Source organism: Siphateles boraxobius, unplaced genomic scaffold (assembly GCF_051911475.1).
Source record: "Siphateles boraxobius isolate OS27281-9 unplaced genomic scaffold, OSU_SipBor_1 65, whole genome shotgun sequence".
In the NCBI taxonomy this organism is placed as follows: Eukaryota; Metazoa; Chordata; class Actinopteri; order Cypriniformes; family Leuciscidae; genus Siphateles; species Siphateles boraxobius.
Genome location: NW_027509192.1, coordinates 11,477,007 through 11,491,346, shown reverse-complemented (window position 1 = coordinate 11,491,346; position 14,340 = coordinate 11,477,007). Strand labels below are relative to the sequence as shown.

At 38.7% G+C, this 14,340-nt stretch overlaps 1 protein-coding gene across 1 annotated transcript; it reads right to left on the bottom strand.

The window, feature by feature from the left end:
• Positions 1 to 410: 410 nt before the first annotated feature.
• Positions 411 to 12,544, bottom strand: fnbp4 (formin binding protein 4). Its single transcript, XM_077210986.1, has 17 exons — positions 12,208 to 12,544; positions 11,554 to 11,628; positions 11,205 to 11,335; positions 10,587 to 10,737; positions 10,360 to 10,504; positions 9,929 to 10,025; positions 9,492 to 9,815; positions 9,099 to 9,300; positions 7,926 to 8,017; positions 7,106 to 7,210; positions 6,873 to 7,006; positions 5,872 to 6,032; positions 2,224 to 2,468; positions 2,002 to 2,137; positions 1,710 to 1,903; positions 1,407 to 1,564; positions 411 to 1,312 (listed from the first exon to the last, which is right to left on the bottom strand). Exons 1-17 carry the CDS (start codon positions 12,317 to 12,319, stop codon positions 1,219 to 1,221), a joined length of 2,556 nt encoding a protein of 851 aa, XP_077067101.1. The 5' UTR covers positions 12,320 to 12,544; the 3' UTR covers positions 411 to 1,218.
• Positions 12,545 to 14,340: the final 1,796 nt, after the last annotated feature.

The window sequence follows — 14,340 nt, the reverse complement described above, 5'->3', positions numbered from 1 at the left end:
TAAGCATAACGTTTATTGCGCTGCTGGGGTCATAACCACCTCAATTTTATTTTAGAATCATTAAAGGGATAGTTCACTCCCAAAAAAACTGATTCTGTCATCATTTAACCACCCTTAAATTGCTATAAACCTGTATGAATTTCTTTCTTCTGCTAAACACAAAAGAAAATTTTTAAAAATATAGGTAACCAAACAGTTGATGGACCCCATTGATTCCATAGTATTTTTTTTTATATACTATGGTTTTCATACTTCTACAATTAGAACTGTTGTCTTGGCAGCTAAATAAAATGTTTACTTAAAGGATAAGTATTTTACTTTTATTTGTTCATATTTTATTTCACTTAACTGTTTAAATAGCTTTAGTTAATGATAACAGCTCACATAACAGAAGTTTCTTAAACAAAATATTTGTGGAAAAAAAGTTTATTATCTACAATGTAGAAAAAGTTAAATGGCTCTACAGCCCCAATTCAGGGAACATTTACACTGAACATCACAAGAATGAAAAGTAAGACATAGTGAACATGGCATATTTGTTGCGTTGACTGTTCATCACACATCAGTGGGGGAAAAAAAGATAGTTAGTTCACATATGAAGCATACTTTAAAGTGCAATGGAGTGGCCAAGAAGTTTCAACTATTGAAGTTTACAACTGGAAGTTTTAACTTAGATTTTTTTGGAAGCATGGCTGAAAGTCTTGTTAAAAGTGGTCAATTTGTCTGATCTGAGATTAATCTTAGCTGGATACAGTTACGGCAATGTAAAAGAGCAGAGATCACTGTACAGCTGATGTTCACGCCCTTGACATTGTACAAAACTTTTTTTTTTTGTAAGATAACAGTTCTGAAAAACTGAAGAAATGGAACAGTCCTTTAATATTGATTTCATTACGTTTTAATTTATAGACAAATCGTGCACAGGTTTCATGGTTATGGTAATAAAATAAAATAAAAAAGTAGAACAAAAAATTCTGTACATGTTTAACCTGGTTTCAGGTTCACTGCATCTTTAAAATAACTTTTGGACAAAGTATACCTTAGTCACAAGATGATGCATTTGAATTTAACAGCACGCAGTTTACCTAAAATAGGCTCCGACAGGTAATGTGCGCATATCAAAAATAAACATTCAAAAGTCCACTGAAGCTTGGTAAGTGAGACACAACGCCAAAATGCAGTTTAGTCCAATCCTGCCAGAAGCTTTCAAGACTTATATTATGAACTCTGGATCTTTCTTTTTTTCTTTAACAGTCTTTCCCTCCAGTCATCAGGCAGTGCTTCAAAGTTAGCGTTCTTCCCAGCCTTCCCTCTGCAAACGAAGACAAAAAGACAAGTATTTGAACAATCCATATTTTCTCTTAAATGTGTGTAGATAATCTTGGCATTGGATTCTTCAAACTTACGTTGAAAGCTGTTGCACTTTCCATTCCTCGATGCGTCTGCTGTTGAGCTGATCTCGATCTTCATCGCTCGAGCTCGACTTCTCCTCCTCATCCAGCTCTTTCTGAATGCTCTGCCACTTCTTTACAAGGGACGGCATCTTCGTCTTGCTTTTCTTTGCCTTTCCGAAAATAAAATCACAGGCAATTATACCCCATTAATTATTTCTAAAATCCAATATTTAAGAGCGGGGTGTTATAGGAAAAGACAATACAAACCTAAAATAAAAAAATAAATGAAAAACTCAAAAACAGGAAAACGCCTACCTTCTCCTTTTTTAGTTTCTTGGTTTTATCTGTAAGGACTTTGTTTATGGGTTCCAGGACGCTGGGAGGTTGTGGAGCAGGAGGGGGTGGTTGGGGGGGTAGGGCTGGCATCGGTGGGACTATGCTTTCTGAAAGCAGAGGGGGTACAACTGTAGCAGGCATCCCCCAGTAAGCATTAGCAACAAGAAGTGGGGCTGTGAAAGAACGAGAGGAACATGAGGAATAACATCTTGTCACAAGACAGGACTTTTTGAAAATACGGATGTAATGTGTAAAAGTAATTTATTCTTACCAGCTGTGGCAATGGGCTGAGTGTAAAGAATGGCGCTGCTGCCGATTGTGACAGTTTTGGGCAGCGGGACCGAGCCTGGGGCCTTGCGTTTCTGTGCTTTAGCTGCAGATGCCAGAGATGCTGCTGCTTCAGCCGCCTAAGGAAGAGACATCAAAACATTAGCTTGTGCTTTAGTGCAAAGTAAAGCTTTAACAATCTTGACTCAAGACAAAAAAAAGTGACCTTGAACTCTTCTGTTCCAGGAGCCGGAGGCTCCGAGTCTTCATCCTCCATCTCCACTTCCTCGATCTCTCCGTCATCCTCGAGGGGTGGTGGAGGGGGTGGAGGTGGGGATTCAGGTGGTGGAGGGGGTGGAGGCGGTTGCTCTGTAGGTGGAGGGGGCGGGACATTTGGAGGAAGCGGAGGCAATGGTGGCTGAGGAGGCTGGGGAGCCAACCAATAAGACTGCACTTCTCCTAAAGAAGTTCCTGTTTATTAAAAAAAAGCATTCCATAATACATCATGCATGTTTATTATGATACTTTGCCATGATAAAAAAAGGTGTGTGTATAATATATACGCACATATATTATATAAACAAAAACTTTTGTTAGATGTGATTAATCGATTTGACAGCACTATATATATATATATATATATTATCGATCCATCGCGATTCTCTCTCCAACGATTCTGGTTCGATTCTGAGAATTCCAGAATCGATTCTGAGCTTAGTTTTTAACCAGATGTGCGATGACGTTGAGTTTGCTTTAGAAACACCCGTATTCTGCTTGCTTCCAATTCCTCACACACATACACCACTCGAACCTTCCGTAAAATAATCTTTCATAAAGTTCGGAAAGGTTGAAGCGAATTACAAGGACATTCACAGGCTTCATTGCACAGGATACGCTGTGAGAGACGCGCGCTTTCTTTGATGTTACACTTGAAGTGTGCTGTCTCGCCCGTCGGTATTTTCCTTACAAATGCTCTACGAAGTCATCATTTATGTGGTTTGGAATGCAGTGGACTTATATATTTAAAATATGAACCTCACTAACAGAAGGCTGCTTTCAATTTCAAATGCTGACGCGCGCATTGTTTGTGAGACTGCTCGCGCATGCGGCTTCGGACTCCGTGTAGTGGTTTAATGTACTTGTGCAAAATTAACGTAAACACAGCCAGTTATGTCTTAAGGGATTAAACGGACAGGACTCACCGCATTACTTCTTTTATTCCAAAAGAGATGCGTGCGTGAATGCAGCTTAATAGATCTCCCGCAGTCTATTATGTCATAGTAAAAAACAACAGTAAAGATGAAGAAAAATCACTCAGTTCTTGAATGGAAAACGTTCAGATAATCTATAGGCTACTGAAAGCACTTTTTGTTTGTTGTTATATTTTTCTATGCTCCTCTTTATTATTTTTTATATTAGTTTAAAATTCTTAACATACAACTGTTTTAATAAAAAAAAAAAAAAAATTGTAATTATTTTTTTAAAAGTACTTAATTACTTATGTAAACTAATGAATTAATAACGGGGAGAAAGGTAGATAAAGAATCGTTCTGGAATCGGATCGTGACTCCCAGAATCGGAATCGGATCGTGAGGTGACCAAAGATTCCCAGCCCTAATATATATATATATATATATATAGAAAATTATTATTGTAGTTTTTATCATGTACAAATTTTGGCCCAAATAATAAATACTGACCAATTAAAACACAGAAACCGAAAATTCTCGGGACAGCAGCATTTGTCCAAATTTCAATCTTAACTGTTCTATTTCAACAGAAACGATCTTAAAACAGGGCTTTAAGTGTAAAATACCGAACTTGTCCTTTAAATATAATTACAAGTACTAGGGTTGGGTACCGAAACGCGGTGCCAATAGGGAACCGGTTCCGACGTAAACGGTAGTAACCAAACCGAAAAATTCGGTGCCTGACTCCATGTGTCATGAGGCGCACACACGCAAGGTCTCTCGCTCTCTCCCTCTCCGCCGTGCTCGCACTATACTGTTTGAAGCACAGTCTGTTCCGTCTCGCATACGCACTCTTGCTCGCTCGCTCAAGATTCCAGGAGATTTTAACAAATTTGCGGGCATCAGGGAGCCGTTATCAATATGCGGGAGACTCCCGGAACGTCTGCTGATAGCGAAGGGATTAATGAAGATGCCGAAGACAAAACGCTCCAAGGTTTGGCTGCATTTCACGTGTAAAATTACGCGTCAGAACGCCCTCTGGGTGAGCCGATTGTCTGAAGCACATATAGAATCACGCCAATCCATTAGCTGATGGCGCGGGCGCCGCCTCGACGCTCTTACGTCGTCATATTATATTAGCGCGCGCATCATCTGCTCCTCAGATTTCTCTGCCGAAAAAGGAAGCTTGTCGGCAGCGCGAGGATCTTGGCAGTGAACGCAGCGTCTCGTTCCCTATTCAGAGAACATAGGTTACACCAGTAACCAGAGACGTTCTCTTTCATAGGTTCACTCAACGCTGTGTAGCTAAGACGCAGTGGGAACGAAATACCAAACTCACCAAGCTAAGCGCGGTCATAACTAGTAAAACGACCAGATAACTTACATGACTGGTTCAAGCAGACAAAACATGGGAACCTGGAGCCATGTCGAGATTAGATTACCCTGGTAGTAATCTCTATTTATCTCCAGTATTATTACATTGTTTGATACAATATTGTTTTATTTGATATGTAAATGTGAATTTTTATTTTATATTGGTTTATTTATTATTACCATATATGTTACTTGTTTTTATATTGTTTAAAGATTTAAGTTAATATTGTGTCCAGTTTGGCCCTGTAAATAAAAGGGTATTATTTTTTGACAAAGTGTGTGCGGTTTCGTTTTCTTAAAGGGATAGTTCACCCAAAAATGAAAATTCTGTCAGTAATTACTCTCCCTAATGTTGTTCAACCCCGTAAGACCTTCATCCATCTTCGGAACACGAATTAAGATATTTTTGATTAAATCTGAGAGCTGGATCACTCCTCCATAGGCTTCTTAAGAGATTGACACCTGTTCCCCGAAAAGTTATTAAAGACATCGTTTAAATAGTCCAAGTGACTACAGTGGCTCAATCCTAAATCTATCAAACGACGAGAATACTTTGTGCGCAAAAAAACCCAAAAATAACGACTTTATTTCAACTATTCATTTCCTTCTCTGTGGGCCTCAAGTCAGTTCACTAGTGTAATAGCGCAAGCTTCTGTTGTTATACGTCACACACGACTAGCGTCGGCCAATAGTGAGCCTACATGTGTCGTAGCTCTACGCAATCACACTACGATAACTGACTAGAGGCCCACAGAGAAGGAAATGAATAGTTGAAATAAAGTTGTTATTTTTGTTTGTTTTTGCACACAAAAAGTATTCTCGTCACTTGATAAACTGAGCCACTGTAGTCACTTGAACTATTTTAACGATGTCTTTAATAACTTTTCGGGGCTGGAAAGTGTCAATCCCTTAGAAGCCTATGGAGGAGTGATCCAGCTCTCAGATTTAATCAAAAATATCTTAATTCGTGTTCCGAAGATGAACGAAGGTCTTACAGGGTTGAACAACATTAGGGAGAGTCATTACTGACAGAATTTTCATTTTTGGGTGAACTATCCCTTTAAGTACCGTTTAAAGAACCGTTTAAGCACCAACCGATACCCAACCCTAACAAGTACAACTGTTATATTACACTTGAAACACGCAGTGCATTTTTTATTTAAAACTGCAGTCTATGCATTTGGTGATTTTAAGATTATTAGAATCTAAAGACCTATGCACCATGAAAGAGGTGTGTTCAAGTCATTGTATGTATAATTAGAATTTTGTATGTACTTTTAAGTAAAGATGTCATGACCAACAACCCTGACCTGTTATAGCACCAGTGGTCTCTGCAGATGGTTGGCTTATATCTCCGGTTGCAGCTGTGGGCGGCAGGGGCGGCATGGCTTCCTCTTCCTCCTTCACGACTGGAAACTCCCACTGGGAAGCATTGGTCCGCTCGTTCACATAGAAGTACCGCCTGTGCTCTCTAGAGGTGGAGAAACAAACACACAGATGCGTCTTAGCAACTTTTCCCTAAACTGATTTCAAGGTCGTGAGACCCTTGGAGAGAGTCAAAGGGAGGGGGGGGGCTCTAGTTCCCTAATGAGGGAATCTTGAACTGGGCTTCATTGGGAGCCCAGCGGAGAAACCAGATTATAATGGGTGCACTAATAAAGAACCCACCTTAATCTCTATAAAAAATAATAAAAATAAAAAACATGGCAAAAAAAAATAGAGAAATCTCCAATCCTGAAAAGTTACCAACATTGTTACAAATCATGGCAATACTCACACTGACAAAACCCCTCCGCTAGATGCCTTAAGGCAGGCATCTTTAACAGAGGGTAAAAGACAACATTTTTATTTAACAATCATCAATAGAGCATGGAAAAGAAATCCAGTAAAACAATGAAATAGATTGGTCTGACCTTCAGGCTTCCGAAGGCAAGGCATCGTCTTCCTTTACTGATGCTCGTGTGACACGCTGCTTCCACATGGTCACTCATTTCTCCCATCATTTTGGGGGCAGTCCTGCAAAGTTCAAAGCTCTCGCACGCGCAACCACCTTCCTAACCCTTTTGACTGACTTTGAGGGGAAGAGATGGGGCCCAATTCTTTGGTGGTCAGGCTGGCTCTTTAGAGACGCTCCCTTATCAGGATTACCTTCTGTCTTTATCCGTGCTCGTAAACACTCCCCAGTAATACAACCAAGTGCAAATCAGTCGCGCGTTTGTCATAGCGGCGGAGGCAGTGTCAATCGTCACATGAGGAGGGGGACTTTTAGGGAGGGGGAGTGATAAGGATGTGAAAGGTAAGGAGCGCGTACCTGTCCCAGTGGCAGGACCAGCCTTTGGGAGTGGCGTTAAGTTCGTAATGTTTTATGTGCTCGGCGGCTTCTTGCAGCCTGCGCCGGAGATAGTTTCCGTTCAGAGCACCCTCTCGCCAGTCTGCTATCCGCGTCTGGAGGAAGGAAAACAAGTCGAAGGGCCATTTCAATACATGGATCGGAAGCATAAACAACTAACTGCACTTATGAGCTTTTTGTCTCCGTTTTCTTACCTCCGTTTGCAGCAACAGCAGTTGAAAGTTCGAAATGGTTTTCTTGTCAATTCCCAAGAACTCCATTTTGCTGGTGAGTGTGTTGGCAAGCTCTCCGATCTGAAACTAAAACAGGTGACATGGACAACTTTTAATAAAGACCATTGCTATCACATGCCATTCCATATTACCAGTAACTGTAACGTGTAGCTCATTTTCTCATAGTAGTGCAACTATGAGGTATACCAGAAGTTCTTTAAATTTAGAAATCAGCATATTAGAATGATTTCTGAAGGATCATGTGACATTGAAGACTGGAGTAATGATGCTGACCCCAAACTTAAGCCAGCCATTACATTGACGATAGATTGTAGGGATGTACAATATTTTTAATTATATTGTTATCAGCCCAATAAGAATATGGCAAATATATTAAAGCCGATAAATAATGGATTATTTCTTTCAGCTGAGACACTTCAGATGCAAAATTGCTTGAATTATAAATAGAATCACTTCAAAAAAGAAAAATACAGCAGCAAGCAAGTCTGTCATATAGGCTATAAAATTATGAGAACATTATAATTGTGTGCTTGGGACATGAATTTTAATGGTGAGACTTTTGTTTTTGTAATCAGGCTCCCTAAATTATATAAAAATTAGAATTTAGATTTATCGGCCAATATATCCGTTATAGGCTTTCAAATATATAGAATTACCGGTTATCCTATTGGCCAAAATTTTGATATCGTTGAATCCCTAATAGATTGTGAAAAAAAAAAAAAATAGTAATGTGCAGAGTTTATTTGCTCACAATAAGAACAGGGACGTGTAATAAAAATACCTTGAGGTCCTCTTCTTCCTTCTGAAGAGCTTTGGTTACAGGCTTCTCCTTTTCATCTTCTTCTCCTTGCTTCTCAGCCGTTTTGGAATGTGCTTGAAATGCAAAAGGTTCAGTAAATCACTAATTCATTTACGATGTACAAAACCTAATTTCTGTCAGGTTAATTACTAAAAATATCGATTTCTCGATTTCAATCGATTCTCATTTTTATGAACCAATATCGATTCCAAAGAATCGATCTTATTTTATTCTGCTGTTTTCAGGTGATGAATGGACAGAGCTTTCGGGCCTCCCATTCAATAAATCGCAATAAGCTTTGTGCTTTGTTGCTGTTGATATGAAACAAAGTCTTTGATTTCAAATTCTGTCCATTTTATGAAATTCAAACAATAAATACCACTTTGGCGCTCTTTATTGTGGCGTGAAGAATCGCTGTTGCCACCTCAGTTCAAGCGAAGCGGCACGTGAACTGATCATCTCTTCTTCTTTACTACTAGTTACACCACGAAATAAACATTAATGAACATCAGAAGGAATGTTGAAAGATGCAGTACAACTCACCAGATTCCCTATCACGTCACATGTAATCTCTCAATCAGTGCTTCAACCACGGGAAGACATCAATAAACCAGCTTTTAAACAATGTCACGTAATATTACATTTACCTCAGAAAAGCCATTCAGTGACCACAAACTCAGCCAGATAGAAAACAATCTAAAGGAGTATTTTGCTAAATGTATACTATGCACTATATTACATATTTATTAGGCTATGTTTTACTGTTCTTCAATATTTAATGAATGTTTGAATAAATCCATCAAATGTTTCTGACAGCCACCTTTTAAATGTTTATATTTCAAAAAACTATCTTGAGTAGAAACATAATTCTGTAATAAAGTTAGTATTATAACTTTATTACTATAAAAACGACCTTGTGTGTAATTTAATTGTTTGTATATAAATCAGTTATTTAACCTTCAATATTAGAGTAATGTAGTACCAACCGAATCCATGTTTAGTTTACAGTACTAGTTAGTTGAGATTTTTTTCCCTGAGAAAATTTGCCATGTACTGTACCTGTAGTTCCAAATTAAACGATATTGAAGAGAATCGAATCACAAGTTTGTGAATCAAAATAATTTTCAAACTTCAGTTATTCCTATGAATCTTTACCAGTGTCTGAGTGCTCTGGAGTGGCCCATCCCGCCTTTTCCGAGCCCCGGCTGCTCGAGTCAGGACTTGGCGCACGGATGAAGGCCGTCTTCCATTTGCTCTTCTTCAAGAGTAAATTGCGAGGCCCATCCTGACTAGCTTCAGAGCAGGGGCTCGAACCACCGGCACTGCCGTCACCTTCCTCCAAGGCACGAAGCTCAGCCTGCAGAAGAACAAACTTTCAATATCACCATTTCAAAAAAGAAACCTTATATTTTAAGTAATAAAATACTAATTCATTGACAATTCTGGCTTATGAAAATCAGACCAAGTCAAGATGATGCATTCATAATCAGAATATAGGAATATTCATATAATATAGACTAATGAGTTATTTCTAATGATGCAACTCACTTTTTTCCTCTCTAGTGCTAGTTCTAGTTCCATGGTGTCTTCTTCTGCCTCCTCCTCCCTGTCGGAAGATTCTGCTGAGTGGTTCCTGCTGCGCTGGTTACTCTGACTATCCGTGTCCCGGAGAGCTGGAGAGTCCAAAGACGGAGTGCCTTCTTCTAGTTCCTGGGCCGCTTCTACGGTCTCCTCTATGGCCAGCACCTTCTTTCTCCACTTCTCCTCTGCCTCCTTCACCTCTTCTGGGATGAGAGGAGCAAGAAGAGTAGCTGCCACTCCTCTCCTCTCTTCTTCCTCGCTGGTCAAAGCCACAACACTCTCGATAACTTCCTGTGAGGATAGAGGAAGAATTACACCAATGACCAAACTGTAAAAATAAAATAATTTTTAGTAGTTTTCCCATCCCATGTAAGTAAGGGGGAAGTCGCAAAAAAATTCCTTGCCTTCTTTTTGGTTTCTCTCTTAGATGCAGGAGCAGCTACAACAGGCTGTTCAGTATAACTGCTATGATGTGCAACACCATTGCCATTTACAGATGAGCTGTAATAAATAACATTCCAAGTAAGATGAATATATCAGATGCACGATAATATACACACACATATTTGAACTAAGATCACTTCAACTAAGAGTAATATATAATACATAATAAAATTCCTATATACTGTACATACGTGTATACATACACACAGATGGTTTTTCCTACATTCTCCTTTATTAACAATATTTTATATACTAACAGAATTAATATATAAAATGCATAAAATAATTTATACACACACACATATATATATATAAAATATTGCAACATACATAATTAACAAGTTTATATTCAATTTAATATTTATATAAATGTTGGTTTTGCTGCACTTGCCTGCCAGTGTAATGTGGACTCTGCATCTGGTCTGCCAGGTAATGCGGAAGCTCCCAGGCCACCTCATTGGTCTGAGTATTCCAGTAGTAGTAACAGCCGGTATTTTCATCCCACACTTCCTGCCAATCACCCATCTCCAATCCAGCTACAACATCCCCAAACACAAGAAAACACGGATTAACACTCACGTTATGTAGGAATACAAACCAGTCAACTAGAAAACGTACCTCCTGCGAGGGAGTACTGCGTGTTGTATTGAAATTCTTGAGTCTGCTGGTCTGTTTTGGGTTCAGGGCGAGGAGGAGTTGGGGCTGGTGCGCTTGCCTCGGTCCCTGATTCAGGTGTCTGGGCTGGTTGGGTCGTAATTGCATCAATTTCCTTTGGGGGAAGACATATGATAACCCATCATTTTTTGTGTACCACAAATACATTTTTTATGATAAACTGTGCATAAACCAACATGTCTGGTCGTAAAGGGTTTCTTCTTACTCACTCTCACGTCACTCAAAACGTGTGTAATAATGGCTGGGGGGCCACCATCATTGGGGAAAATAAACAGCATAACGAATCAACGAATTCTACTCAAATCGACTAATATACGTAATCTATGCCGATGCGTCATTCCAGCCCTAATATAAAGCAATTGTGTCTTTTCAGAAGACTTTGATTACATTTACATTCGATTTATTATGAAAGTTTTGAAGCATCAAGAGTTTTGGGTGTACTGAGGATAAATGAAAGTTGTGCAAGTTAGGAACAACATGAGGGTAAGTAAGTATCGATGACAATTTTCAATTTTGTGAATTAAGCCTTTAGTAGCACAAGTAGCCCAAGACTTCACTCACCGCCATAAAATTTGCAAGTGTGCTGTCAATGTCTGCAGACTGGTTATGTTTTGCCTTGGTGACAGTCGAGGTGTTCTCTGCCGAATCTTCATCTTCACTGTCTTCATAAGCTCCAAGCAGAGATAACCCCTCTACAGAGCAAATACAAGGATATTTGTAGTACATTAGATTCAAATTCTTTAAAACATGTGATAGTGTGTGTGTGTGTATATATATATATATATGTGTGTGTGTGTGTATATACATTTGTGTGCGTGTGTGACATTAAGATATGTATTCTTCCAATATTATTCTACACATTGGTTATATTATACATTACGTAGTGACAACAATTTGATATTTAACTTACGTGTGGCCTTCACAGCTGGTGTCTTCATTACTACATGAATTTCTCTTTGCCCGTCTGTGTTACCCTCAGGTTCGTCTACAAAAGGAAACAGCCAGTTTTTAACATTTTTTATAAACATTTATAACCAAGTTGTCCTAGTGGAGGTGAATTAGCATGTTGGCTAACGCTTTGTCTGAAGCGCTGTGCGTCTGCGCTGCTATCTCCAAATGCGGCTTATAAGTGACATAAATAAGAAACAATTATCTTTAATATAAACACAAGAAAATCGTTAAGGATGATTTTATGTTGTTTATGTCATAACCAGCTTGACAAGTTCTATTGCAGGCACATTGTTCGGTTCATCGGTAACGTTACCATTGTGGCTAAAGCTAAACTTGACAAACGGCTAACGTTATTCAAAAGGTATGAACTGAACCACACAGCTTGTCCGCGATTATTAAACAATTAAATTCATACCAAAACAAAAATGATATATTTTTTAATCATGATGAAGTTAGCCAAATGACGCAAATGTAAGCCAACTAGTTTTCCACAGGCGTGTTTCTCTTAAAATGGTTTCGTCTTGCTCCATGTTTTGTGTAACGTTATCTGATTCTGCCTTATTCTTAACGTTATACGACTAGAATAATGTCTACTGATCTCTTTCTCGCCCACCTTCGGATCCAGATGCGACCCCGTCCTCTCTAGTGGCGCTGCGATTCGGCCCGGGCGGTGAGAGCTGTAATATGGTTCTCCTGCCGGTGCCTGTGCGAGTCTTCTTCCCCATCACTGCTGTTAGTAATGGAGCTACGCCGCTCAATCTCAGCCCTGTGTGCGTGTGTGGAACAACTGATCGCTCTTTCTTTCCAAATGGATGATTGACTTCGTGTCTTTCAAAATAAAAGTTAACTTCAGCGTTTTGTCATTCTTCCTGCCAAACACATATATTTACGCAAATGTTGTAACAGCGGTGTATAATGAAACCGCAGGCTATTTAATAACAAAAAAGATCAGATGATCTTCGTTTATATCTTACTTTTGTATTATTACGATGTATAAAAGGAGAAGGACTTTGAATTTGTCATGTTCTGTAACTGCTGCGTAAAAAAACCCTGAAACATTTAAGAGCACGGACAGATATTTAAGTAATAATACTAATAATAATCATTACTGCTATTATTATTATTACTATTATTAATAATATTAATATTATTATAATTGTTTGTGTGGAATTTTGAAATTATTTTACATACATACGTTAATTATTAATTAATTTATGTTTTTTTCATTCTATGTTTATATATTATTAAATATTATATTTATACTAGATAGATAGGTCCACTATTAACTGCAGATCATGTACGTATTTACGAGGTTAATAATATATTCCCCCGTTTGCACAGACAAATCTTAAGCTAGTCCCAGACTAAAATGCATGTTTGAGTTGTCTTAAAAGCAACTTGCACTGATATCTTAAAATATGTCAGTAGTAGGCCTACCATTGTTTTGTCTCGTCAATAGTAAGGGTTTAAGCCCTCTGCAGCTGATCCAAAATGCTGCAGCTATTTAACCTCTTTAACGAGCCGAAGAGAGCACACGTCACACCTCTCTTCACAAAATTGCACTGGTTGCCAGTTGCCGCTCGCATCAAATAAGTCACTGACGTTTGCCTACTGATCCTGGCTCTGCCCCCTTTTACCTAAACTCATTACTTCAGACTTACGTGCCATCCAGAAACTTGCGCTCTGCAAGTGAGCGTCTTCTTGTGCCATCTCAAAGAGGGACAAAATCTCTTTCTCGGACCTTTAGCCTACCATGGCTGTTCCCTGCTGGTGGAATGATCTGCCTAAATTCAACCAGAGCTGAGTAAAGAAACGGCTGAAGACGCATATTTTTCGCCAACACTTGTTCCATTAATACTAACACTTTCTCTTCTATTCTATATCTATTTATAAAAAATAAATTAATTAAAAAGTAGCCTACATGTACTGCGTTAAATTAAATTTGGGAAAGGTCATAGCACTTGCATATTGTTGTCCTTTTGTTTGTTTAACTGCTTATATTGTTCTCATTTGTAAGTCGCTTTGGATAAAAGCGTCTTCTAAATGAATAAATGTAAATGTAAGATGCACACCAGTAATGTTTTTATCTAATGCAGGTTTATAAAGGCTACTTAAAGGGTTGGTATAATGCCATTCTCACAAGATGTAAAATAAGTAATTGATGTCCCCAGAGTGTGTATGTGAAGTTTTGGCTCAATATACCCCACCGATATTTTTATGTAGCATGCTAAAATTGTCACTTTTTGAGGGTGAGCAAAAAAACGCACCAGTTTTTGTGTCTGTCCCTTTAAATGCAAATGAGCTGTTGCTCCCGGCACAGAGGGCGGAGCTTCAACAGTTTGTGTCCTTTTACCTCACACAGACATGCACTGAAAATGTCAATCACTTTTAGCCTTTTATGTTAAAACCGGAGTCAGACAATGATGGAGATAAGTTACTCAAGAAGAAGTGACAACAAGAATGCAACAGGACATTTCTGAATGGTTAGTTGATGAATGTATGTAGCTTATGTGTAGTTATCTTCTAACTTTAGTCATTGATTATCATATTCTGTCATGATAATCTATAAATCGCGTTCTCGGGGGCGGGGTTTATAGGCTATTCAATGGTTCATGATGTCACTAACCCGGGAGGAACAAGCTTGTATACCAGCTGTTGTAGTCTTTGAAAAGCTATTTCTTTAAAAGAAAATATCTCCCTTTGCTTTGAACCTTGAGCGTTGTAACTTTGCAGATGTTGTTTATGC

Bases quoted from the DNA above. Each gene is read 5' to 3' on its own strand.
- fnbp4 (XM_077210986.1), bottom strand. From the start codon at position 12,319: ATGGGGAAGAAGACTCGCACAGGCACCGGCAGGAGAACCATATTACAG. The intron at 10,026-10,359 runs GCAAGTGCAGCA...TATTTATTACAG, and splicing joins AGTCCACATTACACTGGCAG to CTCATCTGTAAATGGCAATG. The intron at 8,018-9,098 runs GTAAAGATTCAT...TTGCATTTCAAG, and splicing joins TCCAGAGCACTCAGACACTG to CACATTCCAAAACGGCTGAG.